This window comes from Mytilus californianus, unplaced genomic scaffold, assembly GCF_021869535.1.
Source record: "Mytilus californianus isolate M0D057914Y unplaced genomic scaffold, xbMytCali1.0.p SCAF_4, whole genome shotgun sequence".
NCBI classification, from domain to species: domain Eukaryota; kingdom Metazoa; phylum Mollusca; class Bivalvia; order Mytilida; family Mytilidae; genus Mytilus; species Mytilus californianus.
This window is the reverse complement of record NW_026262690.1, coordinates 83,718,049-83,745,365: the sequence shown is the minus strand read 5'-3', so window position 1 is coordinate 83,745,365 and position 27,317 is coordinate 83,718,049. Positions and strand designations below refer to the sequence as shown.

General features: G+C 32.1%; 2 protein-coding genes across 2 annotated transcripts in view; one reads left to right on the top strand and one right to left on the bottom strand.

The window, feature by feature from the left end:
• Window positions 1–628: 628 nt before the first annotated feature.
• LOC127738728 (E3 ubiquitin-protein ligase RNF216-like) lies at window positions 629–15,606 on the bottom strand. Its single transcript, XM_052250067.1, has 8 exons — window positions 15,547–15,606; window positions 10,555–12,018; window positions 9,863–9,985; window positions 7,750–8,182; window positions 6,706–6,948; window positions 5,117–5,259; window positions 2,310–2,417; window positions 629–1,074 (listed from the first exon to the last, which is right to left on the bottom strand). Exons 2-7 carry the CDS (start codon window positions 12,005–12,007, stop codon window positions 2,341–2,343), a joined length of 2,472 nt encoding a protein of 823 aa, XP_052106027.1. The 5' UTR covers window positions 12,008–12,018; window positions 15,547–15,606; the 3' UTR covers window positions 629–1,074; window positions 2,310–2,340.
• A 198-nt stretch (window positions 15,607–15,804) lies between these two features.
• LOC127738725 (uncharacterized) overlaps window positions 15,805–27,317 on the top strand; it is a 53,813-nt gene continuing 42,300 nt past the window's right edge. The window contains exons 1-3 of the mRNA XM_052250062.1: window positions 15,805–15,867; window positions 21,802–24,360; window positions 24,668–24,837. Coding sequence (XP_052106022.1) covers window positions 21,867–24,360; window positions 24,668–24,837 — 2,664 coding nt within the window. The 5' untranslated portion in view covers window positions 15,805–15,867; window positions 21,802–21,866. The remainder of the gene's footprint in view (window positions 15,868–21,801; window positions 24,361–24,667; window positions 24,838–27,317) is intronic.

The window sequence follows — 27,317 nt, the reverse complement described above, 5'->3', positions numbered from 1 at the left end:
TTAATTGTTTTCTGAAGATTGTAACAAATTTTTGTTTTTTGAAGATTATAAAAAGTTATTATGAAGCTTATGTCTTTATTCCACAAAACAAAGAAATAATCTATTATTTCATGGTAGTCATTGCAATTCTGGGTAGTTTTGGAGTAATGTTATTGAGACAAAATGTGATAAGTTAATGACCCGCTACATGTACATATTATGTAGAGTGGTAATTAGGTTTTCTACTACTACAGGGTGTTTTATATTTGGTAGTAAAAGAGACTGTTTATAATAGTTGGTATGAAAACAGAGACTGTTTATAACATCTAACACAGGGAATAAAAGGATAGTAGATAGACATATTGGTGATTGTGTATTCTCTTTCAAACAAGTGATATACATGTATGGAGACAGATAAGTTTTCTTTTTATCTGCATTTAGATACTTTGATATGATTTAGGCTCATACATAAATATTTGTTAAAGTATGAGAGACCAGTTTTTTGGTTATGGAGTTGATGTTTTTGTTGGTATTTGCATTCTTGGCTGTAAAGAGTTCACTATTAACCCGAGACAAGCCCGGGTTATGATACATAATGGACCATCATCCAAACATCTGTGATGTGATGGATGAAGGTCATTATATGAGGAAGCCAAGGGCTTGCGAGGGTTAATAGTACCCTCCCTAGTGAATACCCATTCCCGATAAGGTTTGATATAAATGCAAATACTGGTCGTGTTACTACCTATATACACTGGAGATTTTACTGTTTGCCTCAAAATAAAAGAGGATACTACTCAGGTCAACTGGCCTTATATACTACCTGGACATACAAAAAATCACTCAACTGTAAAATAGGCGTGTGGCTGGCACATAATAAAAGGTTCACTATTAACCCTCGGAAGCCCTTGGCTTCCTCATATAATGACCTTCATCCATCACATCACAGATGTTTGGATGATGGTCCAATTCTTAATATTAAACAGCAATCTATTGCTCCCAAGAAGTTGATGTTTCCTAGTTTATCTCCACTGTCATGGCAATTATTCTCTAGCCATTGATCAACCAAGCAATGACAATATACTTCTCCATTATCTAGAAAATAGCAAAAAAGATAAATGTATGATGAAAGTGACGAAAAAATACATCATACAATATAGCATGTCTTCATGAATTTCAAGAAGCTTTGTTTGTAGTTTCTGAGAAAAAAGGTAACAAAAATTCCTTTTTTTTCATTGGATTAGGACAAAATATATAACTTTTATCACTAAATTCCCATACCATATTTCAGGAACTGTTTAGTTTAGATCACTCATAGAAAAGGATGAATTGTGATTTCCCATAGAGATCAATGTGACAATAATGTCCCATGTTTGAAAATTCAGAAGAAAATGAAAAATCTTTGTAAAGGTTCTTCAAATTATTATTCCTATAATACTGCCTGGTATTTTTAAAGTAGGAAGACATTTCAAAAAGTTATAACCAATCAGAAACAAGAATTGCTATTGTTTTGTTTTTCAATCAAATGAAACAACATCAAAGTTTTGAGATAAAAAAAATTCTGAAAAATCAGAACTGCCAAGACTGCTTGAAAACAACTTAACTTCTATATGGAAGCAAGAATCTTCTTGCAAGTGATAATCGGCCACCATGATCAAAATGTTAATAACCCTGACATTCAGGCAAAAGAATACAACTCAAATTTTCCAAACAAGCTTTGAAACTTTGCTTGTTTTCCTGAAGGATATTTAACTCACAATATCTATGTACAAGACATCTTGTTGCAAACAAGTTTGATTAAATTACAGACCATGTGTCCACATTTTGCTGACAAGTTTCTGACAACATTACATTCTACTTTCTGTTCTGGTAATAATTACATCAGCCAATGAAATTTCTATCGTCTAATTTTTAAAGGTGAGTATTATGAAGGACATAACCAGAGGATCCTGAAAGGTCTTTAAAACCGAAAGTAGAAAGGAGCTTTGTCAGATCCTTGTTAGCAAAGCGTTGACAGAGGATCTGTATTTCTATGAGATTGTGTTGAAAACAGCCTTTTTTAGTTGAGATGTTGCTCATTGGAAAAATAATTAATGGCAAAATTATAAATCGTGGCAATTTTGGTAGTTTTGGCAGATTTTCTAAAAACCTAAGAGGTCTCAAAGTCTAAATCAAAGATTAAAATAAAACTCAATTACATCATTTCTGATCTCTATCAAACTACATCTTGTCAACATCTGAAGGGAGTTGTTTGATAAATTCATAACAAATAAGTATTTAATTTTTATTTCAGAGGTTGGACAAAATGCCTTAGTATTCATTTTCCTTACCAGAACAACCTACACCCAATTGACATGTTAATCAATCATCATAATTATCATCATCATCTTCATCTTCATTGTATTCTTCATCCTCATCCTCCTCTTGGGCAGCAGCAACTACAATATCAATTAATTGCAGTCTTTATTACGTATATATATGCAGGTCTAGTTTACAGAAAAGGGAATAATTGGCAAAAAAAAATAAAGAAAGGAGAAAATAGGTCGAATAAATTCTAAAAATAGAGTTTAATGAGGTGCTGAAATATAGAGAATAATCTGCAAAAAAAGGAATAGAGAAAAATGGCCTAAAAATACAGAAATAAAAGAACAGAGTTCAAATGTCCCCCGCCTTGCACACATTTTATCTATCCAAGGAACAAGGGCAATAACTAGAAAAAGCACTTTTTTTTCTTTAAAACTTTTTATTAATATCTTAAGGGAAATGAAGGCTTCAGAGGAAATGGAATGTGATTTCCATTATAATTTATATTTCCAAGGGGCATAATTAGTTAAAAATATTTTATCAGAACTTATTTTCGAAAAGTGTCAAAGCCATTGCTGATATAAACCTATGATTTAAGTTTCATAAAATTCTGGCAAGAATTGAACACATGAGAGCGATAACATTGCAATTTTCTATATAATCAATATTTTCAAGGGTCATAACTCATTTAAAAAAAAGTTATTGACATTGATTTTTGAACTCTTCAAGTACATTGATGATATAAACCTATAATATAAATTTCATAAAAATCTAGCAAGAATTGTATACATTAGAGCACTCATAAGGCAATTTTCCATATAATTAATATTTCCAAGGGCATAACTCTTTCAAAAATAATTGATCAGCACTGACTTTCAAAATCGCCCTAGACCTTGCTAATATAAACTTATGATTTAAGTGTCATAAAAATCTGGCAAGAATTGTACAAATGAGAGCGCTAACGATGCAATATTCAATATAATTAATGTTTCCAAGGGACATAACTCTTTTAAAAATAATTGTTGATTGGCACTAATTTTTGAACTCTTCCAAGACATCACTAATATAAACCTATGATACAAGTTTCATAAAATTCTGGGAAGAATTGTACACATAAGAGCGCTAAGATGCAATTTTCCATAAAATTAATGTGTCCAAGGGACATAACTCTTTTAAAAATAATTGATTGGCACTGATTTTCCAACTTGTCCAAGACATTGCTGATATAAACCTATTATATAAGTTTCATAAAAATCTGGCAAGAATTGTACACGTGAGAGCGCTAACAAGACCGGATGGACAGACGTACAGACGGACGCCCGGTATTTCCATGTCCCCCGCAACGCCACACGCGGGGGACAATAAAGACCCATCCAGACCCTCAAGTATTAACAAACAATTAGATTTATTAAAAAAAATTTAACTTTTCAGATTACCACAAATCAAAAATATCTTGACAATACTCTCTAGAAAAACCCCAAAAAAATCAATTCATTTGTTTTTACAGGTCAGAAGATACACGTGGTGGGTAACTTTGTCCTGTGAAAAATATTCAAAGCTGGTGATTTGATCCTAATTGGTGCTTGTGATCATTAAGAATATGTTAACAAAGACAAAAATTATGATTTTTTTTGTGAATAATAGATGAATTTGATCATGAGCTAAAAACAACATCTGTTCATATTTTACCTCAATCAATCTTATGGTGATTCCTTTACTATCAAAAAATTGTTACTATGTATTCCTATTGTAGTTGTGGAAGACACATATTGCTTACATGCGGGATCAAAACTCATATTCTTGAATGAGAAGTTTTAGAGTACAACACAAAATAAGTTTTTTTTTCAAGAGACATGAAATCTAGGATACCAAAGATGCATCTAATTTATTTATCATATTTTTTTTTACTGAACCCTTCCATTCCCCCTAGAAGATGACCTCACATTCCAATGTATATTCTTTGCTTTCCTTATTAAGTGTACCATTCAAATAAATTAATAACCTTTCACATCTTGAACTTCAGGCCATATATAAGATCTTCTAACATTTTAGATAAAAATTGTCTAATGAATTAAATTTCTAAAAATGCACAGTGTCTTTACGCTCAGTTATACAAATTTCTGGATGAATAATCTTGCCATTTTATCCTCAAATAAAAAATACCACAGTTGCAGGACATAGCTGCACAGTACCAGGACTTTTTTTCACACTTATAAACAGGACTGTATCAGAACATTGCAACGTTTCCAATATAAACATGGTAAAAGTATGTAAAAAGGTATTGGTGAAAAAGTAATCAATAGAATGGTTGTTATATTGCCATTCTTATACAATGTAAACAAACCAAACTAGCACAGAATCAGGACCCACCAGCTCTGGTCAGGACCAAATCACCAGCACAGAACATTATCTGGCAGGACAAATTTACCCACAATTTGATAGAAGTGTTTATACAGATTTGCAGATGGTATATATTGGTATTTATGTAGAAAATTTTAAAGTTAAAAGAAAAAAGACAATGTTTTCATCAAACAAACTTTGTAGAACATAGTATAGTGGGCTAAAATTTCCAAAGTTTTCACAGGTTAAATCTGGACAATGATAAATTATTAAATTTCAACATATTTTTATCATACCTAATCTTTACGGTATGTTGCTTATCAATACATATTTAAAATACAATATGATATGCAGACTTTAGAAAAGAAAGACAGGCAGATTTCAGACACTCCTTTTCCCCTTGAAAATATTTCTTTGCATAGAACTTTGTAAGCTTTACAGGGCATTGACATGAGTTCATACTGTAAGATTCATAAATCAATTTCATACTTACAGTTTTCCACAAGTTTAATAGGATCGAACTTTAGGTCAATTTCAGCACATTCTGGATGATCTTCTAGATATTTTTCTTTAGCTGCTATGGCTGCCTCTTTCATTTCCTTTAAATGTAATTTTTTCATACTGTCTTCATTACAACTAAAAAAGAAACACGCATTTAACATGGATTTTTTTTAGCAGCTATGACCTTGACCTTTGGCCTTTTGATTTGTAAATTGATAGATTTCTTCCCTTCTCTAAATTGTTCATCTATATTTCCTTTTAAACCAACAAAGGAAACCAAAGGAACCATTCAGAATCCATTTTTTCCAAACATTTCAATTTTCTTAGTAACAGTGACCTTTAACTTTGACCAATTGACTCCAAAATCAAAAAAATCCTGCATCTATCTTCTATTTTCAAAGTGTTTAAGTTTCATTCCAATAAAGCAAGTAAAACTCAAGTTAACATCAGGAATTCATTTGTTTGGACACAGGCTGAGGAATGAGTGAAGTTATGACTATAGGACTTTCTTGAATACACTTCCAAAAGCCTGAATCTGATATTAAATTTACAATTGAGTATGAATATTCCACTATTATGGAAGTATACTGGTATAAATACTGGTTGAGTGCAGTGCAGAGCATTGGTGAGAAAAAATAAAAAACAATGTGTTACTCTAATTTACAAAAATTTCCAGCTGTAAAATCAAGTTTGATTACAAGTTTGTTAGAAACGACAATATCATTAATTATTTCCATATCTTTAAACACCAAATACGGGGAATTCATCAATTATTGCGTGTATTTATCATTGACAATCCTGAAAGATCCTAAGAAATGTAAATATTTTACGAAGGTAATCAGAAGGTAATCGCTACAGAAATTATAAATGACAGTTTTTATTATTGCAAACTCAATATTCTCACATTTTTCAAGTTATAAAAACATTGCAATAATTTCTGAACTTACAGTATTATATTCAAATAGAAAGGGATTAAAAACTTCTAGTTGTCTACCCTAAATTGAGCTTCATTAACATGAAGCAGTTTGTCTGCCCAATAAGGGAAATAACCTGCTTCAAATTATATTAAGTAAAATGTCTGATTCCTGAAATGAGTTTCTTGAAAAGGCTATATGCTCCAAAAAAGAAAATTTCAGGCAGCATAAAAAATAGAAGTAGTCACTGAACAATGAAAATGAGGTTTAGGAAATAAAAATATGCCCAATGGAAACTTGAAGCATATGAAAACAAGATATCAATTATCAAGCTCTTCTACCTTTTGAAATATATAGCATGACTGTGGATTCATTTATTTTCGTGGGTACCAATTTTCGAGGGTTAAGGAAAATTTGTAATTTCATGGATATTTGATTTCATGGTTTTACAAAAGTCTACATACAAGCCTATATAAAATTTATACTTTAGTGTTACTCTAAATTCCTGGTTCACCTGTACCCACAAAAAGCACTGAAATTGGTTTTCAATGAATAATAATGAATCCACAGTATACAAAAAGTTTACATTGTTCCTGGATTAGCACCCCTAATCGAGGCATTCTGTGGCATTCATTGCAGTGAGATTAAAACGTAGAAATTTACTTACTCATTACCACTAAAGTGATCATATTGAATATCTGGTTCCCTACAAACATAACACATATGTGCACCACATACACATGTCATCATGTTGCATCCCACCTCTTTCATAAATCTTTTGCCACATTGATGACAGGTTCGTAACATGGCTTCTGAGAGCTTGTTCTCGATAAAGGTCCTCATATTTGTTTCACCCTGCTTCTCAACTTCATCACAACGGTAGGGAACATGATCGGGTTCCTTACATAATCTAAAAATAGAATGATTTTTAAATAATTAAGCTTCCTTATATTACTATACATAAATCACAAGTTGTTTGCCATAGAAGGAAATAAAATGTTTTTCCTTGTATTTTTGGCAACATCAGAGAAAATCATCAACTTCATAGACCATAAGCGTTTTCTCAAATGCCAATAGGTCAATCTACACAAAAATTAGGTCAGTTAGGGATAAATCTTAGAACTCAAAATTGGTGTAATAGAAGAACATTATATGATTACAGACTGGTCAATGTTTCTTGTCTTATCCCTAAACATGTACATATTTAAATACATACATAAGTACTGTACATTGGACAAAGGATAAACCAGAGCATTATTGACAGACGCAACACAAAAATTGAAATAAAGTAAAGCAAAAAGAACGAAAAAAAAAACTAAAGCAAAAGCAACCGGCATACAAACTTTAATTATACAAATAAAGGTGAAATCAGGTGCAACAGATGTGTTAATTCTAATTCAATTTGATGAAAGCTATTTAAAATAAGGATGATCTGAGGTAAAGTAATCTCATGCAAGCTGCTTCACTGAATCAATATTCATTTCAATACCAAAATATTTGAATTGACCAGTTGCCAGAAAAACAGCTTAATAAAAGAGTAGTTCACTTTATAATAGATAATATAATATGATATACAACCCAACATTCTTTCTATCAATCATAAAATCAACAAAGTTCATTTCTCTAAAATCCAACATTTAGTGAAAAGAAAGAACTCCTATATACATACATACACACAAACTTAAGTGTGTTCATCTCATCAAAGTCTTACCTGCAGGATTCTTTTAAACATTCTGGATTCAAACACTTGAAAACCTTATCTTCATCGGACATAATGGTAGCAAAACTACAAAATGGACAACTAACAAGGTCAGGAATGCCAGCTTGTTTTATCTCCTCCTCTTGTAGTCGCCGTAATAATATAGAAAACATATTCGTAGGTAATATTTGCTGCAGGATGGATACAGGGAATTCCTCCTTACAAGAGTCCAGGAGACATGGAAATTTTGTTTTACCATCTCCTATGATCACTTCTGATGACCTTCTAATGCATTCTTTACAGAATAAATGACCTTCAGCACAGACTGACATTTCTTCGAACATACATTCATCATCAAAACAACATCCACATTCAAATAATTCTCCATTTTCTTTGGCTTGTTTTCTCTGCAACTGTAGAAATCTTTCCTTTTCTTCCAAATGATCTATAATATCAAGGTTTAAATATGTATTTTCTGCAATTTTTAATACAACTTATTTATTAGCTAAAATGTCTTTTTCATGATTGATTAATACATTGAGCAGGAGACAATATAACAGGCATATATATATCTAATATCAATAATAATGGAATTTGAATAAGTGTACTGTTTATAGATATGTCTCATATACATGTTATTGCAAACCAAATGAAACTTAAATCAATCAAATAATAAGGTAAATTAATCAAAGAGTTATAGATTTCTCTTAGAAGAAATTTAAAGGTCCCAGTGAATAAACTACACAGAGAACAATAGCCATTGTATTTATTCAATGGGACAATAGAACTGCCTAAAGTTTAAATAGATTGACCAATAGGAGATGACTCTGTGGAAAAGTTTCATTTGGTTCGCAATAACATATAAAAAAACAAGAATATTTCATACCAGTAGTTTTTTTGTTTTTTTTTGTCGTAACGTGCTCAATACGTGTATTTAAGTACAAATTTTAATTTAAATATTTTATATTGCATTTTGCTAATTTTTTTTAGATAGTTTCTAGCCAGTCTTATGATAAAAAAAAATTAGTCAAAAAGGATGTGCTTCGAAGATGCTCCAGAAGTTTTCAATATCCTGTGCCCTCTCCCGCAATGGATTAGTGCATATGAAAAAACCCATCTCATGTGTACATGGTGTAGTGTACATCAGCATCACCTCAGGTGTACATGGTGTAGTTTACATCAGCATCACCTCTGACAGGTGTACATGATGTAGTGTACAGCAGCATCACCTCAGGTGTACATGGTGAAGTGTACATCAGCATCACCTCAGGTGTACATGGTGACGTGTACATCAGCATCATCTCAGGGGTACATGGTGTAGTTTACATCAGCATCACCTCTGACAGGTGTACATGATGTAGTGTACAGCAGCATCACCTCAGGTGTACATGGTGAAGTGTACATCAGCATCACCTCAGTTGTACATGGTGTAGTGTACATCAGCATCACCACAGGTGTATATGGTGACTTGTACATCAGTATCATCTCAGGTGTACATGATGTAGTTTACATCAGCATCACCTCTGACAGGTGTACATGATGTAGTGTACATCAGCATCACCTTAGGTGTCCATGGTGGTGTACATCAGCATCACCTCAGGTGTACATGGTGGTGTACATCAGCATCACCTCAGTTGTACATGGTGTAGTGTACATCAGCATCACCTCTGACAGGTGTACATGATGTAGTGTACATCAGCATCACCTTAGGTGTCCATGCTGGTGTACATCAGTATCACCTCAGGTGTACATGGTGTAGTGTTCATCACCTTAGGTGTACATGGTGAAGTGTACATCAGCATCACCTCAGGTGTACATGGTGTAGTGTACATCAGCATAAGTCAGGTATACAAAATGACAAGGTTACTAGCAGGTAACATGTATCATATTTAATTGGAAACTGATGATAAATTCCAAAACAATTGCATCTTTTTTAACATTGTCTGTTAACACTAACCATCAATATGAACATAACTTATTATGTCTGAATTAATCAATTTATTGTACATGGCCTAGTCTTGCTGCATGGGTAGTGAGCATTTTAATTAAATAATTATCATTGGGTATGGTAATATTCAATCTTTGATTTAAAACAGTTCATGACAATTTTATTCGTTTATCTTACCTTTGATAAGAGGTTCATGTTCACAATACAAAATTTCATAATAAAAGAACTCATCTGGGTCTTCTGGAAGATTAACGGTCTTGGTTCTAGGTTTGGATTTCATTTTCTTTCTTTGGTTTCTCACTAAATATAGACACGCATACACTTAAATGATGATGCAAAAAAAATATGTATCATAAAATTACACAACAAACTTTGATTTGTAACTAGTTTCCTTTTTTATGTCTACAATATCAGGATACATAATTTTTTAAATTTGTTTATATTTGTTTATCACTGTTTATGTTAAAATTTAGGCATTACAATAATGACCAGTTGCATTGACTTTTCTGTCTGTCAAATGCAAAAAAAAATGTACAGTACCCATAACCATGATAACAAATCTATTGACTTCACTAGGTATTTTGTAGATAAATCTCAAGATGGAGTGTTATCGTTTTTGAAAATTTAACAGTAGAAGAGAGAAATTGTCATCAAAATTCTCAGGAATTATTTCAACAGTTCCTACTGTGCAAGTTCAGGTGAACATGGTGAATGGAAAAACTGTTTAAAATTGCTCTGTGTTCAAGACCTTACTGCAACTTCCAGATGAAGAACAGCAATTATTACTTTGGGTGTTGTCAAAAGTGTAAAAAGATTATGTGTCATGAATTAATACAATATACCTTCTTTTCCATTTTATTAATACATACACTGAGCATCTGCTACATCTGCTTGTATTTCTTTCCTTGTTGTTGTGTAATGATGATTATGTTTATCTAGTATTTTCTTTATATATTTCCCTTTCAGCTGAGGAAAGTCATTTCTTATTTGAATATCTACATGTTTTGAATAATTCTCATTCATCTTCCTATTATAATCTTCAAAGAATTTAACAGGCTCTGGAAACTTCTGCATAAATTCCTCCATGTCAAATTTCAAATTTTTAATTCTGTTACGAGTTGATATTTTATTTTCCTGTTCTTCTCTTTCCTTTAGTTTTGGATACTTTTTATCTTCAAACATTGCCATGGCAACAGTTTTCATTCTTTCTTTGTCATCAGCTTTTTTTTCTAACTCATCATACAAATAATTAGGATCGCAGTCAGGGAATATTTGTCTGAGTTCATCTACTTCATCTTGGATATTAAATATTCCTTTACTTGGTTTAGGAGAAGTCATTGGCCCATCAGTTGATACATCTAAAGACCCTAGACTTTCTCCACCTGGTTTCATTTTCATCAATTCCTCTATGACTACTTGAATTCGGTTCTTTTCATGGTGATGTGCTTCTAAATAAGCATATATTTCATTTCTATCAATGTCTGGCATTACTTTAGCAATGATACGTGTATCTTTGTATAACAAGTCATTGGCCAATGCAGAAACACTAATAACTGAATCCGACTTCTGTAAATCAGTTCTCTTTGGTACAAAATAGTCTAAAATTTGCTGTGTTCTGTCTGTCTGTGTTTTCTTTTTTAGCATCATTTGTGAAATTTCATCAAAAGGGATACCTGGATACTGGACAATAACTGTTTTCATATCTTTAATAACATCACCGTGACCTTGACGTTTCAGACAATATAAACTGAGAATCTGCGAGAATACATGATCCACACGATCTTTTCTGTTCTGAGATGCATCTAACAGTTCCTGAATATCCTCTGCTGACACAGGTAAAGCAGGCATATTAGTTGTTGTTAAATCAATTATTTTCACAAAATCCTTCATGAGGTTTGCTCCAGTCGTTGATGGTTTAGCTGGAGCTTTTATTTTTGATTGTCTTTCTAGAAGTTGATTAGTCACAACTTCAATTCTATTTTTGTTTGATCTAATTTCTTTTAATTTATCATAAATTTCAGATACATCTACATCACTCAAAATGTCAGCAATAAAGTTGGCATCTTCCATTACAGATTTTAATTTAGTCATTTTTGGTACATTTTCATCTCTACCAGTTCCATTGTATGCTTGGACTTCATCCAAACCTCCAACATCTTGTGAGTATGCCAGAGTTTCCTGACTGAAAAGACTGTCTGCATTGTACTCTTCAGTACCCTCTAATGATTCTTCTTCCTCTATCATTTCATGACTACTTGTAAAACCATTTTCGGATAATCTTCCCTGCTTGCATTTTGATACTCCGTCCTCTGTTCTCTCCATTTCCAAAGACTCTAAAATTCAGAGCAAAACACAATGCAACTAAATATTGAATTTGGAAGTTCCTTGTTTAAATTGTTAAAAACAACACTTTCAATATATCAAATTAAGGGAACATACGATGTAACATTGGGAAATATAAAAGAAAAGCATGTGCAACTCAATTCTGAAGTAGATGCTTCTAGATTTGAAGCAGTCCTCCAGCTAAAAATCTCAAATCTGTATCTAAAATTGAAATATGAATAAAAGATGTGGGGTATACATATGATGTATGAGTACAGAAGTTTATCCCAAGTATCAAATTAAATATATGCATCTGAGATACAATTATATTGATATGGTACATGAATTTAAATGTGTACTGATTCCAATAGCACTATTAATATTCTAAGGCAAAAGGTCTTTCTTGCCTTGTAGATGCCTTAATTGAGTTTCAAATAATTATGGATCTCATTGATATATTCCCCACATCTCCTTTTCAATCAGATAGTACGAATTTATTCATTCAAATTGAACAACTGTTGAAAAAATCCTGTCCTTAAAAATGCAAAAGAAAGGTTGTACTCAGTATTATTATGATTGAGCACTAAATAGCAGTTAAATACAAATATTCATGTTTGAATTTCAGGCCCTCAAGTATGAAAAAAAAAATTGAATTTAATATGAAATTAATATCGTTATGACATTTTGAAATTGATTAGTTCTAAACATTGTTTAAATAAGTATTGTAAAAATTTTTGCTTTGTTATGTTTGAATTGTTCATATAAACAAAAACTTAATTGTGTATTTATTTAATATTCAAATTTTTTTTTTGGCAGTTATCACCAATATCTAATTTTCATGTAAAACATAACAGAATTTATACTTTAATATTTACATTTCCAACTTTCCTTTTTAAGATATTTAACACCACTTTCGGCACAAGTCTACTATATCATAGCAGCCAGTTTTATTGGTGGATGTCTTGGAACTGGGAGGTACTCATGGAAATTCGACAGTAAAACTGGCAATGATAACCAATAAAGATCATGATCAAACACATCTGGTTTGAATTCACAAACTCAGTGTTGACAAGCTAGCGATCATTTTGATAAATTACTTAGACCACTTGGCCACTAAGACCCCAAAAGAAAAAGAAAATATAATCTAATATGAAGAATTCATATCAAAGTCAAACTTTTATTATTTTGTAAACCTGATAATTAAAAGTATTCGCTTTTCCCTATTTTTCTTTAAGACACCAAAAGTAAATCAAGAAATTGCATTGCAAGAATATATTTATTACACTGCCTTTGTGTTAAATTCACTTCATTTAACAACCTTTCTTTTACACTATAGCTAATGGGCTGAAGTTGTTGCAGCTGTTGCTCAGTATGAATTAATGAAGCTTTTTTTAAAATACTGTGACTTGAACTTCCACTTATTGTTATTATACAATAGTAGTATAAAACTGTTGTCTCATTGGCAATCATATAAGATCTCCATATTTTCATACCTCTTGCATAAGCACATTAAATTAAACTTTCTTCTGAATTTGTAGATTGATAATGAATATCATATGTGTTATACATTTATTTTGTCTATTATAATGTGGTATAACGGTACATATTGTTTTTTTATTATGTTTATCATGTTTATAGGTCCATTCCATCTAAAATGAACATCTTCTTCTACAATTATGGAATACAAATAAGAAAAAATGTCACAGATAAGTATTGTACTAGCAAGTTTCAACGTCAGAGATATTGTAATAGCGCTATATATAGTGATTCTATCTGAGTAGTGTACTCTGTCCTTTTAGAGTTAATTCACAAGTGTAAATATTGCAAGACAACTTTTCCCTATGCAGGCTATGGATTTTTTTCAGACAGAATAAACAGTTAAAGATATGCACTAGGACATTTTATACACCAGCACATATACCAGAATAAATATAAGCTTTAAACAGAACAAATTTTAAACAATCATTCATTAGCAGCACTCCTTATCTTAATTAATATGCTCCAAGAAATAGTAAATGGGTCTATATATACAACATGTCCTATGGCCCTGAAAAACCTTCAACAACATGGCAGCAATAAAACTTCACCAAGTTCACTCTTGTTTTTTTTTTCTTAAAAAAAACACAAATTTCACATATATATATATATATATATATATATATATATATATATGATTGCTGAAAAGCACTGGCTACAATTACCTGCAAAAGTAACGAATAAGAAATAATTATTGTTACTTCCAAGACTAATACTAAACTTTATTTTCGGACAGGGACCCGATTTCATGCAGATATTGCATGTAACAATAATATCATTTGTTATTGTTACCCGCAGTTATAGTTACCAACAAAATAATAACACTGAAATAAAAAAATGTTTGATTTGCAAGCAATCCGTGAAATAAAACAGTTCTAAACAATTAAATTATGATGTAAAAAAATTTAACATGATTAATCTTCCAGATATATTTACCAATATGTCGTTCACTTTTGCCATAAAGGTTGGGTTTGATTATAGCAGCTCAATATTCTTAGGTTACATGGATTCAAATGAGCAAGATGTCCAATGTGTGGTCGGTGTAAAGTTTATATATGCTACACACCAAAAAAGACATAATTTTCAAATGTAAAATTTTGCAGGTAACAAAAAATTCAGGCAACAATAAAATATATTATTGTTACCTGCAATTTCCGTATAAAATTGGGTCCTTGACCACAAATACAATACACCTTATCGCTATTTAGTCCAATCCGGAAAAAACAGTCATTTAGACAACTTCCTGTTTGGGTCAACAGTCCGATCAACAAAGGTCATCAGTAACGAGCTGAGGGAGGTAAAAATTTAGAAAGCGACCAATAGGAAACTTTGATAGATTATCATGATTATGATCCACTTTTTCGAATCTCAAATTATAGTCAAAAAAATATTTTGTTTGAAGTATTTACGATGTTTTTTACAGGTCTCATTAAAAAGTATCATGCAAGGTGCATTGTTTAAACAGGGCCCCAGATAGCTTCAACTGGATGAAAAAGTTGTGTAATTTTAGAACTTATCCAGAATGGAATAAATAGCGATTAGGTGTATTCGGCAATTAGTCTTGGAAGTAACAATAATTATTTCTTATCGTTACTTTTTGTAGGTAAACGTAGCCTGTGCCTTGCTGAAAACAGAGACGTATAATACAAATATGTCTCTGCTGAAATATTAAGAAAAGTATGATTTCATATGTTTTTTGAGAAAATAAAAATAAAATTTGTAACCGATATAACAGGAGTTCATCAGGTAGCATCTGCCTGTCTTATATTAGAATGGTGGCTTACGGCGGAGAGTCTCATTTTTTGAGGAGGAAATTTAAAAAGGGAAATCATTGTTTACTGTTATGTGGGACTAAAAAATCAAGTGGTCCCAATTATGCTTTTCCTGTTCTATGATGCATCTCAAATTTTATTATGAAATATTAAAGGAAAATTTTTGTTTTCATTTATGAATGATTTATGTCACCACTTTGAATAATAAAATGGAAACTTTCAAAAACATACCAATGATATTTTGTAACGTAAGGACTAACTTGTCTGTAAGGGTATTCTGCTTACTAAGCAATTACACCTCCCCATTAGAGAGCTCTACATTTGTCAGGCCAAGTTTTCTAACCCTCGAAAATGAATTTTTCGATTTCTGTTCCTATAATTATTTAATGAATATTGATATCTTATTATGTTTAAAATTTAAAATCAATCCATCAAAAGATACAAAAGTATTTAGCATTTTTCTATTGGTCAGGACAATGGTCGGGACATTAGTGTAACCCAGAAAATATTTTCTTCCGGTGACAGTTTGGGAAAAATGTGAAACAAACAAAGGTTATATTTTAGAGTAACAAACACAAATTGTATGTCCCCTGGTTGAAAGCATTTATATCAATTGTATTTTAAGGCGCACTTTAATCAAATTGATTAAAAACCGGTGTTTACGTTAATGCGAATGCATTTATTCTGAGAGCAGTTTTGATTATTTTGCATGAGCAGGTTTAATATTTTTACACCTGTACAACAATGACAGTTAGTTTAACTTTGAAAATATTTTGTGTGTCAATCAAAAATAAATATGAGGCAAGTGCTATCTGATGAGCTTCTGAATGATATTCGTTTTTATTTACATGTATTGGAATTTTGCATGTCCGTTTTACTGCGGTACCATGATTTCCCGAGAACTCCCAAGAACTGAATATTGACCTGAGAACAGATAAATGTTACTCGAAAACTTTACTTTTTATATGGTGTTATATTGTTTTAATAGATATCAAAAGTATCTAACTTCAGGATACAAGTCGTTTTTACTCAATAAAAGTACAATTTCACTTCATGAATTCGATTTGTGTGTCTTGTATGCAAGTTCCGTGTTGATAACTATATTTAAATAAAAGTATAAAAATTATTCATCATTCTTTTTTTATTTTCCAAATGATCTATTTACTTTTCAAATGCCCATTATTCAGGATTTCAACTGGCAGTCGCCATTTTCGCATTTCCAAAAAAAATATAATTGTGGCGATTAAAAATCATCATAACGGTTCGACTTCGTCCAGCTTGTAAAGTTTGTTTCGGGTTTCTCTGACTTTTTCCCTGATCAGACAATACTCGGATTTCACCTTGAACTTATTTCTGAGTTCCAAATTCGTTTTTCTAATTGAGTGTTCATTTATTACAATGTAGGATATGAAATAGATATATAAAATTATAATGAATGAGACAACAATGCTGCAAATTGATTTTTTTGTTTGCAAGAATGTAAACATGTTTATGTCATGTAGAGTAGACGAAAAAAGAAATTGACCCAGGGGAAAACCTGATTATTAAAGAAACTAATCATTCGCAGGGCTCGACAATACCGATTGTCCGGTACCAGAGGAAAAAAAGGTCGGACAAGTAAAAGCTAGATCAAGGTTGTCCGACGGGACAAGTAAAATCATTTTGTAGAAAATAAATTAAATCCAACTTTGATGAACAAAGTAATAAACAAAAAACAAGAAAAGATAAAAACAAATATTAATTTGACATGTTTATATGCAATCCATAATTTAAAACTGGTTTTTTGACAGATACTTTATAACAGATAAAACTCGTAATATTCTCGGAAACCAGTCTTAGATGAAATCAAGAATGCCCTTTGTAGTTAAGGTAACAAGACAGTTCGGCACCAGCACGGAAACCAATCCTTCCATGTTTAATAGACAGTATGGCACCGTAGGAGACATTTCGGGACCAAGCCAACCAGTACCTCATTTCCCTACCTTATTCTGTTGCCTATTATAAATATGATAAATTTTATTTAACAAAAATATTTTTTAAAATAAAAAATGAAGAAAATATTGACCATAAAATTCACAGAATCATATTTGATCATATGTAGACAAAACAATACTTGATTGCTTTGAATAAACATTTTAATATATTAAAAACAAAGCTGTTTGTAGTAAGGCATTAATCATAATAATCAATATTTTACCAACATGAAAGACCAGGATACAAACCAAATGAGTGTAGACTGACAAGCCTACCAGACTGTGCCTCATGTGCAGAGTCTGATGAGACTTTGGCATTGATGAAAACTAGAACCTAAGTCCTGTGACATGACTTGATTCAGTTGTTCTCGACTCATATTTTTGAAAAGGATATCAAGAGATATAAATCAAATTCTGATCTTATGTTCATTGAATTAACTTAAAATGCAAAAAAGGTTAATATTAAGATTTTTTTTGGACAAGTTACAATTCCATTCGGACAAGTAAGTTTCAATGTGTACTTATCCTATTGGGCAAGTTGAAAAAAAAAGTTATTGTAGAGGACTGATTCAGAATTTTTTCATTTTTTATTTAGGGACAGTTATCTACACATGTACCTTTTGAATAATTACATCCACCATATTGTTGTGCAAGGAACTTGTATACAAGACACACAAATCAAGTGAAATGTAGTTTTTTTGAGTAAAAATTACCTATATCTCAAAATTATATACTTTAGTATCTATAAATTTAGTATAAAACCATATAAAATAATGTTTGTGGGTAACATTTATCGATTCTCGTTTTACTGGTCATCCAACTTTTTGGCTATCAGATATACAACTGTATGCTCCCTTTTTATACGACCGCAAAAAAATTTTGTGGTCGTATATTGGTATGACGTTGGCGTCGTCGTCCGGCGTCGTCGTCCGAAGACATACTGGTTTTCGCACTCTAACTTTAGTTTAAGTGAATGGATCTTTTTGAAATTTGACCATAAGGTTAAATACCACAAAAGGAAGGTTGGGATTGATTTTGGGGGTTATGGTACCAACAGTTAAGGAAAAAGGGGCCAAAAATAAGCATTTTCTAGTTTCCAGACAATAACTGTGGAACGGTGTATGGATCTCTCTGAAATTATACTACAAGTTTCCATACCACAAAGGGATGGTTAGGATTTGCTTTGGGGGTTATGGCTCAAACCGTTTAGGAATTAGGGGCAAAAAGGGGGAAAAACAAGGTTGTCCTGGTTAATGGACAAATACTTTTGTACAAAACATAATTTAAAGCAGTGTAAGGGAGATAAATCAAATACATCATTGAGATTATCTCCCTAACACTGCTTTTAAATTATGTATAAAGTAATGGTTAATGAACAATAAAGATAATTTAAAACAGTGTAAGGGAGGTAATCAATATACAACGTTTTGGTTACTTCCCTTACACTGCTTTTAAATTATGTTTAAAGAAATGCATATCTATAAAGGAAGACCAGTAAAAATATCTGCAAATGTTGCATCTTTTTTTTTTACAAAAAAATCCATATGAAAGATTTGACAGTATATTTTTAATTCTATTATAAAATAGATTAAGTTAGCACTATGGTAAATTTAAATGGGTAATTATGGTTGCCAACTCCATTGGAAATTTGAATTGAGATTATGACAATATCTTGAGGGAAAGAATTTTTTGGGGGAAAAAAGGGGGGGGGGATAAAAAGAAATTGTGGGGGGTCAATTTTTTCTCATTTCAGATTTCAGAAATTAAAAAGAATTATTCTTCAAATATTATTTTTTTTTCAAATTTCAAATATTGAAAAATTTCAAGAAGTAATCTTTAATTGCACAGTATGGCGCATTAGATTTGTAAAATCTTTGATCACATTTATTTATTTGTTATGCCGAATCTAACAGTGCATTTAAATTTTTAATTTTGGGTCCAGTTTTCAAATTGGTCTACATTAAGGTCCAAAGGGTCCAAAATTAAACTTTGTTTGATTTTAGCAAAAATTGAATATATGAGGTTCTTTGATATGATGAATCTAAACATGTATTTAGATTTTTGATTTTTTGGCCCAGTTTTCAAGTTGGTCCAAATTGGGGTCCAAAATTAAACTTTGTTTGATTTCAACAAAAATTGAATATGTGGGGTTCTTTGATATGCTGAATCTAACCATGTATTTGGATTTTTTATTTGTGGACCCCGTTATCAAATTGGTTCATATTGAGGTCAAAAGGGTCCAAAATTAAACTTTGTTTGATTTCATCTAAAATTGAAGTATTGGGGTTCTTTGATATTCCAAATCTAACCGTGTATTTAGATTTTTAATTTTTGGTCCTGTTTTTTTAAATTTGTCTACATTAAGGTCCAAAGGGTCCAAAATTAAACTTAGTTTGATTTTAACAAGAATTGAATTCTTGGGGTTCTTTGATATGCTGAATCTAAACATGTGTTTAGATTTTTGATTATGGGCCCAGTTTTCAAGTTGGTCCAAATTGGGGTCCAAAATTAAACTTTGTTAGATTTCAACAAAAATTGAATATATGAGGTTCTTTGATATGCTGAATCTAACCATGTATTTAGATTTTTGATTATGGGCCTAGTTTTCAAGTTGGTCCAAATTGGGGTCCAAAATTAAACTTTGTTTGATTTCAACAAAAATTGAATATATGAGGTTCTTTGATATGCTGAATCTAACCATGTATTTAGATTTTTTATTTGTGGGCCCCGCTATCAAATTAGTTCATATTGAGGTCAAAAGGGTCCAAAATTAAACTTTGTTTGATTTCATCAAAAATTGAATTATTGGGGTTCTTTGATATGCCAAATCTAACTGTGTTTTTAGATTTTTAATTTGGGTCCCGTTTTTTAAATTGGTCTTCATTGAGGTCCAAAGGGTCCAAAATTAAACTTAGTTTGATTTTAACAAAAATTGAATTCTTGGGATTCTTTGATATGCTTAATCTAAACATGTGTTTAGATTTTTGATTATGGGCCCAGTTTTCAAGTTGGTCCAAGTTGGGGTCCAAAATTAAACTTTGTTTTGATTTCAACAAAAATTGAATATATGGGGTTCTTTGATATGCTGAATATAACCATGAATTTAGATTTTTTATTTGTGGGCCCTGCTATCAAATTGGTTCATATTGAGGTCAAAAGGGTCCAAAATTAAACTTTGTTTGATTTCATCAAAAATTGAATTATTGGGGTTCTTTGATATTCCAAATCTAACCGTGTATTTAGATTTTTAATTTCAAGTCCCGTTTTTTAAATTGGTCTACATTAAGGTCCAAAGGGTCCAAAATTAAACTTAGTTTGATTTTAGCAAAAATTGAATTCTTGGGGTTCTTTGATATGCTGAATCTAAACATGTGTTTAAATTTTTGATTATGGGCCCAGTTTTCAAGTTTGTCCAAGTTGGGGTCCAAAATTAAACTTTGTTTGATTTTAACAAAAATTGAATATATGGGGTTCTTTGATATGCTGAATCTAACCATGTATTTTGATTTTGGACATTGGACCATAATAGGTAAATTAAAAAAATTCAAGTTCTTAGACCACATTCTTTCTGTGTCAGAAACCTATGCTGTGTCAAATATTTAATAACAATCCAAATTCAGAGCTGTATCAAGCTTGAATGTTGTGTCCATACTTGCCCCAACTGTTCAGGGTTCGACCTCTGTGGTTGTATAACGCTGCGCCCCAGCGAAGCATTTTATTATGTATGATTTAAACAAGTTTGCGAAATATAGTATGTTAACTAAATAAATTCCAAAAAAGAAAATAAAAAAAAGTTGTATTGCTGCCATTTGGGATTAATACATGACCAGATAATTAACAAATTAATGTTGTACAATTTTACTTATTGTCTCAAGGGAATCACTAATAATTGGGATGTTTAAGATTACATCTGATTACTCCACAATAATTCATTTTTGCCTTTTATCTTGAAAACTGTAATAGATTAATAGAAATCTAAAAAGCAAAAATGATCAGCAAGACAGGATCTACACATATGGTCAGTCAACTCCTTACAAGAGTTATTGCCCTTTAAATGATGATTTGTTACCATGTTTTTGCCTATTATCTTCAAAACTATTATAGGTAGAAACTAAAAAAAGCAAAAATGGTCCACAGGACAAGATCTTCAAATATGTCAACATGACTGAAATTGTAAATATTCTCTTTAGGAAGTTATGGTCCTTCAATGATGATTTTTATCCAAAAGCGGCCATTGTTGAAAATGCAGGTGAGCGACACAGGCTCCTTAGAGCCTCTAGTTTAGGCTTTTATAGCTATGTACAATGTATCTGTCATAAAGGTAGAAAAATGATTATTCAGCATATAATAAATATGGGCATTTCTCTTCCTTTATTCAGCCTACCATGCAAAACCCTCGTGGGTAGTCAAGGTCGTTAAGAACCCCCTAGTTTATTTATTGAAAATTAGAGCATTAAATTTATTCAGACTCTTATCATGCTTATTCATAGATTTGTCTCCATTATAATTTTAGATGCTGCAATTGATCTTTGAATTGAGAGAATGGCAGATTTGGTGCACTGATAGATAAACACAAAAATGGCTGAAGAGGCAGATAAGGAAAATCTTGTTGATGATGTTGTGTCTACCCTACAGTCATTTCATATTGGTGACAGTCCCACTGACACTAACAGAAATAATTCTAACCGACAAAATGTATTCCAGAGAACACAACACCGATTTCAGTCATCGGAACCATCTGCCTCAGCTGGTATCATATCATCAGAATATTCCTCAGACGACAGTCAGTCATCTAATGAAAGGAAATCAAGAAGTCTAAAGCAAAGGATTCAAAGGAAATTAAATCAGAAATCTGAAAATTCAAATATTGGTGGAAATCAAAATTCTCACGTCCCTGACGTTGTTCCTAAAAGTGATCCATCAAACGCTGCCAGGTCAACGACTCAAGATTCACAAAATGAAGCAAATTTTTTGACAGAATCCACTTCACAACCTATTTCAGAAACAAGTAAGGAAACATTACCTAGTGCAGAAGTTAATCCTAATGTTCAGTCATCGGTTATAGCAGAAACGCAACCTCCAGTATCCACTGCTTCTCAACCAAACACATCTCCAGATAAACCACCAGAAAGAAGAAGGAGGAGGTTTATCACCAGAGAGAAGGATCCAGAAGAAACCAACACACCTTTGACCCCTGACCTTACTCAGAAAACAGGATCAGAGTCTCCTGAAACCAGTACTACAAGTGTAAGAACAAGGAGTAGGAGAAGCTTACTGAATCAAAATGAGGACTGGAAAGGTTCTCCTGAATCAAGTCAGACCTCTGATTCAGCAGAACCAGGAACAAGAACTCGACAGAGAAGGAGTGTACTAAATGAAAGTGCCTATTCTGGTATCCGAGCAAAGTCTGTTGAACGTACTGTTAGAGTAAGATCATCTGGACTATTAAATTCAAATCAGGATGTTTCCAAATCACTAAACTTGACATCTCAAACAAGTAATTCTGTTGACAACCAAGCTTCAGGTGAAAACACTGAAAGCACAGAAAAACCATCAACTTCTAGGAAAAGTGCCGCTGAATGTATACGTTTAAGACGAGTGCAGAGTTTAGAAAGGGGGAAAAGGCCAAATCTATCTTTCATGTCAAATGTTAATAAAAGTTGTGATGATAAACAATTAAGTCTACCGACAACTCAAGTCACACAAACACCAGTTATTGGTAATCCATTAATTGCCAAACTTGAATCGACCTATAAACTTTTAAGGACACGGAGAACAAGAATGTCATCAGATACTCCTTCGAGGAGTGAAGAATCAAGTAATTCTGTGCAAAATAGTCCTGAAATTCAATCCTCACCAAAAAATGGAATTACAAATACCCAGCAAACAGAGTCAGTGCCAAATGTAATGTCTTCCTCCAAACCTGTCCCTGATAGAGTTCCTACAAATAGTCAGAGCACCAATGAGATGGAATCTCATGATGTTGATAGTAAATCAGTAAATCAAGATGGAACAACATCAATACATGACATAGAGACTAAAGATCCGACTCTAATATTTAAATCTAATGAAACTATGGACAAACCCACAAATCCAGATATACATCAGCCAGAGAACAAATCATCCAAACTGGATCCCTCCATTTATCCACAACATGACATATCACAAACTTTATCCGATCAAAACATATCTGACAAATCTCCACAAAAACTTATATCTGGGTCAAAAACGGAACCAGGCTTATCTGATGAATCTCCTCAGAGAAGTAGGCATTCATCTGGAACAAGAACTGATCAAAACATATCAAACACTGACAAATCTCCTCAGAGAAGTAGACATTCATCTGGAAGCAGGTCGTTAAGTGAATCGACCGAAATCAAGCAAGTAATGACTCCAAAGGGAAGTAAATCATTAGACATTCCTGACTTAGCTCTCAATAACTCATCATTAAGACGAACGCCAGTCACTGATTTAGATCAAGCAATGAAACAAAGAGATGAAGAAAAGTTACGAAAATTGTTTAAAAATACTGAAGCAGGAATAAACGGTGTACAAAAACAGGACGATAATTCATCAAAAGTTGTATGCCAAAGTGAAGCTGTAATGGAAACCGATTTAGATCATGTTCCTATTCAAAATAGTCGATTCAATAGAACAGTTGACGGAGGTTTACAAAATAAGAGTTCATCCTCACCGTCAAGTCCAAAAGTGTTTTCTGAACAAATAAAGTCAATAGACAGTCCTAAGGCATTTACAAATCAAATGAAAGCACCAAGTAGTCCAAAACCATTTGGTGAGCAGGCAAAGACTTTTAATAGTTCGAAACCACTTGCAGATCAAATGAAAGCTTTAAATAGTCCTAAACCATTCTTACCTATGGCAGAATATAAACCTGTGACAAGTGCTGTGGCACAGTTAATAACTGAAAGTATCAACAAGGAGGATGAGGAAGTAAAACCCAATGATCCATCTGTTAAAGAATATAGTCCATATCAAAACTTAGATGATGCTGTAAAATGGCCAGCTTCAGTTCCTGGAACCCTTGATTTCAGTCGCATGGAAGTGTTTGAAGGTAATTGGGCTATTAAATTGTTTGAATAAGTTTGTTTCAAACATTTTTGTCTATTTCATTTTAAAGGAAAGTACGAACATCTTTAAGATTGTTCAAAAAAGCACATTTTTAGCATAAAACAAAATTTGACCGTTTTACTGAATATATGGGTAATTTTTTTTCGCAATTTGAACGTTAATTGAAGTAAAGTGCATGTAAAATGAAAATGTATATATGAAAAGTAATAATAAGAGATTTTGAATAAACCCCATTCTGGTATCCAACTTATAACAGATACATGTAGGTAATTTTGGTATATGTTTTTTAGGGAAGATGTTACTGCAGTGGCTGTCTTCATCTATTGATGATAACCATTACCTCAGATTAATGTTGACCCGACATGACCTGCAGGTTATAGGCTCACAGTATTGTACCTGTCTGATTGCTGCTGGAGTTATTAAAGAGGTCAACAGGAAGGACTCACAATGGCTGTTTAAGGTGAGAAATGAAATGAAATTTACCTTTTTTCTTTAATTTTGAATATTAAAGTACTTATGCACAACAGTATTATTGTGATATAAACATGGTTTGCTAAGATTGGTAACTACCAAAACATTGTTATCAAAATCAACTGTGCAGATTTGCTGAAATAATGTTTAAAAATTACAACAACAAAAAGTTCAGCTTTCTTTAAATTTTAATAATATGAAGTTGAAACAAAAGAAAGGGTTGGGTTTAGGTAAAAACAATATTATTTAAGAAAATATTATTAAACTGCAGTATACCTTTTGATGAGAAGCAAACATATTAGGCATTCTAATTGATAATTTCACAATTATGGGTAAATGATTAACTTCTTGTACTTGTAGTTAAGTGTAACTACATTTTTGTGTAATTTATTTCCCTGTTCTTTGGAAGTATAAATGTCTAGTAGGGCCCCCCATCAAGGATGCAAGAGCGTTTTCACTTTGTCTGTCCATTCACAATTATTTTTAAACACAAAAACTCCAAAAGTATAGGTAGGAGGCCAATGAAAGTTTGCACAGTTGTTGTGCATTATATGCAGATGTGCATATTATATTTTGGTGAAATTTAGCTCGTAAATATTAAAAGAAACGAAAGTAAATCACAAATTTTGAGGAAACAAATACAAGATAAAACAAAAACACAAAGACTCCAAAAATATAGGTAGTACCGTAGTAGCAAAGGGAATTTTGCACAGTTGTTGTGCATAATATGTAGATTTGCATATTATATTTTGGTGAAATTGACCTCATTAATTATTGGAAAAAAAACTTTTGCTAAAAAATCACAAATTTTGAGAAGCATCTTCTTGTGCTAGGATGTCATCAAAAACTGATATATATTGTGTAGACATGATATGCATTCCAAATTGTTTCCTCAAGTCAAAATTGTGTTAAAAACTTAATTTTCGTTAAAAAATTATAAATTCTGAGAATCTATTTTTTTCTAGGTATAAAATGAAAAAGGTATCATTTGCTTTTAGGAAATGATTCTCTGTGTCAAAATAATTGGATTCCCACCATTTAGGAAAATGCCCACCAAAATACATAGTGTTTGGATTTTAACAAAATATATTGCTAGGATTTAAATGAAAAAGGTATCATTTGCTATAAGAAATGATTTTCTGTGTCAAAATAATTGGTTGCCCACCATTTACGAAAATGCCCACCAAAATGAATAGTGCTTGGATTTTAACAAAACATATATTAATTGAGAACATATCCTGATTTAATTGCTGGTGTCGAAATTTATGAAGATTTGCTTTGTATGCATCAGTCTCTATGCCTCACATAAAAATGTGCAAACTTGGCCCTTGTTGACATGTCAGTAATCTAGTTTTTATAGCTCACCTGGCCCAAAGGGCCAAGTGAGCTTTTCTCATCACTTGTCTTCTTGTCGTCCTCGTCCATTAACTTTTACAAAATCTTCTCCCCTGAAACTACTGGACCAAATTTAACCAAACTTTGCCACAATCATCATTGGGGTATCTTGTTTAAAAAATGTGTCTTATGACCCCGCCTGTCAACCAAGATGTCCTACATAGCTATAAATAGAACATAGGAGTAAAATGCAAGTTTTGTCTATTATTTTGAAAACCATTATAAATAGAGAAAATCTGACAGGGGCAGAAATGTTAAGAATGTTGAGCTCTACCAATTGTCCATTTAAGTCAAAACTGTCAGGGGACTTCTTATAGGAGTTATTGCCCTTAAATGAAAAATTTTACCATTTTTAGATTCGGAAAGGTGAGCTTTTGCCATCACTTGGCGTCCGTCGTCGTCCATCCGGTGTTAACTATTTCAAACATCTTCTCCTCTGAAACTACTGAACCAATTCCAACCAAACTTAAGCTGAACCATCCTTAGAGTATCTAGAATAAAGTTTGTGTTTTATTTTGTGATTCGTCTAAAAACATGGCCGCCATGGCTAAAAATAGAACATAGGGGTAAAATGCAGTTTTTGGCTTATATCTCAAAAACTAAAGCATTTAGAGCAAATCTGACGGGGTAAAATTGTTCATTAGGTAAAGTTCTATCAGCCCTGAAATTTTCAGATGAATCTAACAACCCATTGTTGGGTTGCTGCCACTAAATCGGTAATTTTAAGGAAATTTTGCAGTTTTTGGTTATTATCTTGAATATTAATATAGATAAAGATAAACTGTAAACAGCAAAAATGTTCAGCAAATAAGATCTACAAATAAGTTAATATGACCAAAATTGTCAATTGACCCCTTAAGGAGTTATTGTTCTTTAAGGACAATTTTACACAATTTGTTTATCATGTTTTCTAACTTTAAAAAATCTCCTCCTCTGAAACTACTGAACCAAATTAAACCAAACTTAAGCTGAATGATTCTTAGGTTATCTAGAATAAAGTTTGTGTTTTATGTTCTGTTTCCTCAGAAAACATGGTTGCCATGGCTAAAAATAGAACATAGGGTAAAATGCAGT

Bases quoted from the DNA above. Each gene is read 5' to 3' on its own strand.
- LOC127738728 (XM_052250067.1), bottom strand. From the start codon at position 12,007: ATGGAGAGAACAGAGGACGGAGTATCAAAATGCAAGCAGGGAAGATTA. The intron at 8,183-9,862 runs GTAAGATAAACG...TTGATATTATAG, and splicing joins ACATGAACCTCTTATCAAAG to ATCATTTGGAAGAAAAGGAA. The intron at 6,949-7,749 runs GTAAGACTTTGA...TTCTATTTTTAG, and splicing joins TGTTTAAAAGAATCCTGCAG to ATTATGTAAGGAACCCGATC.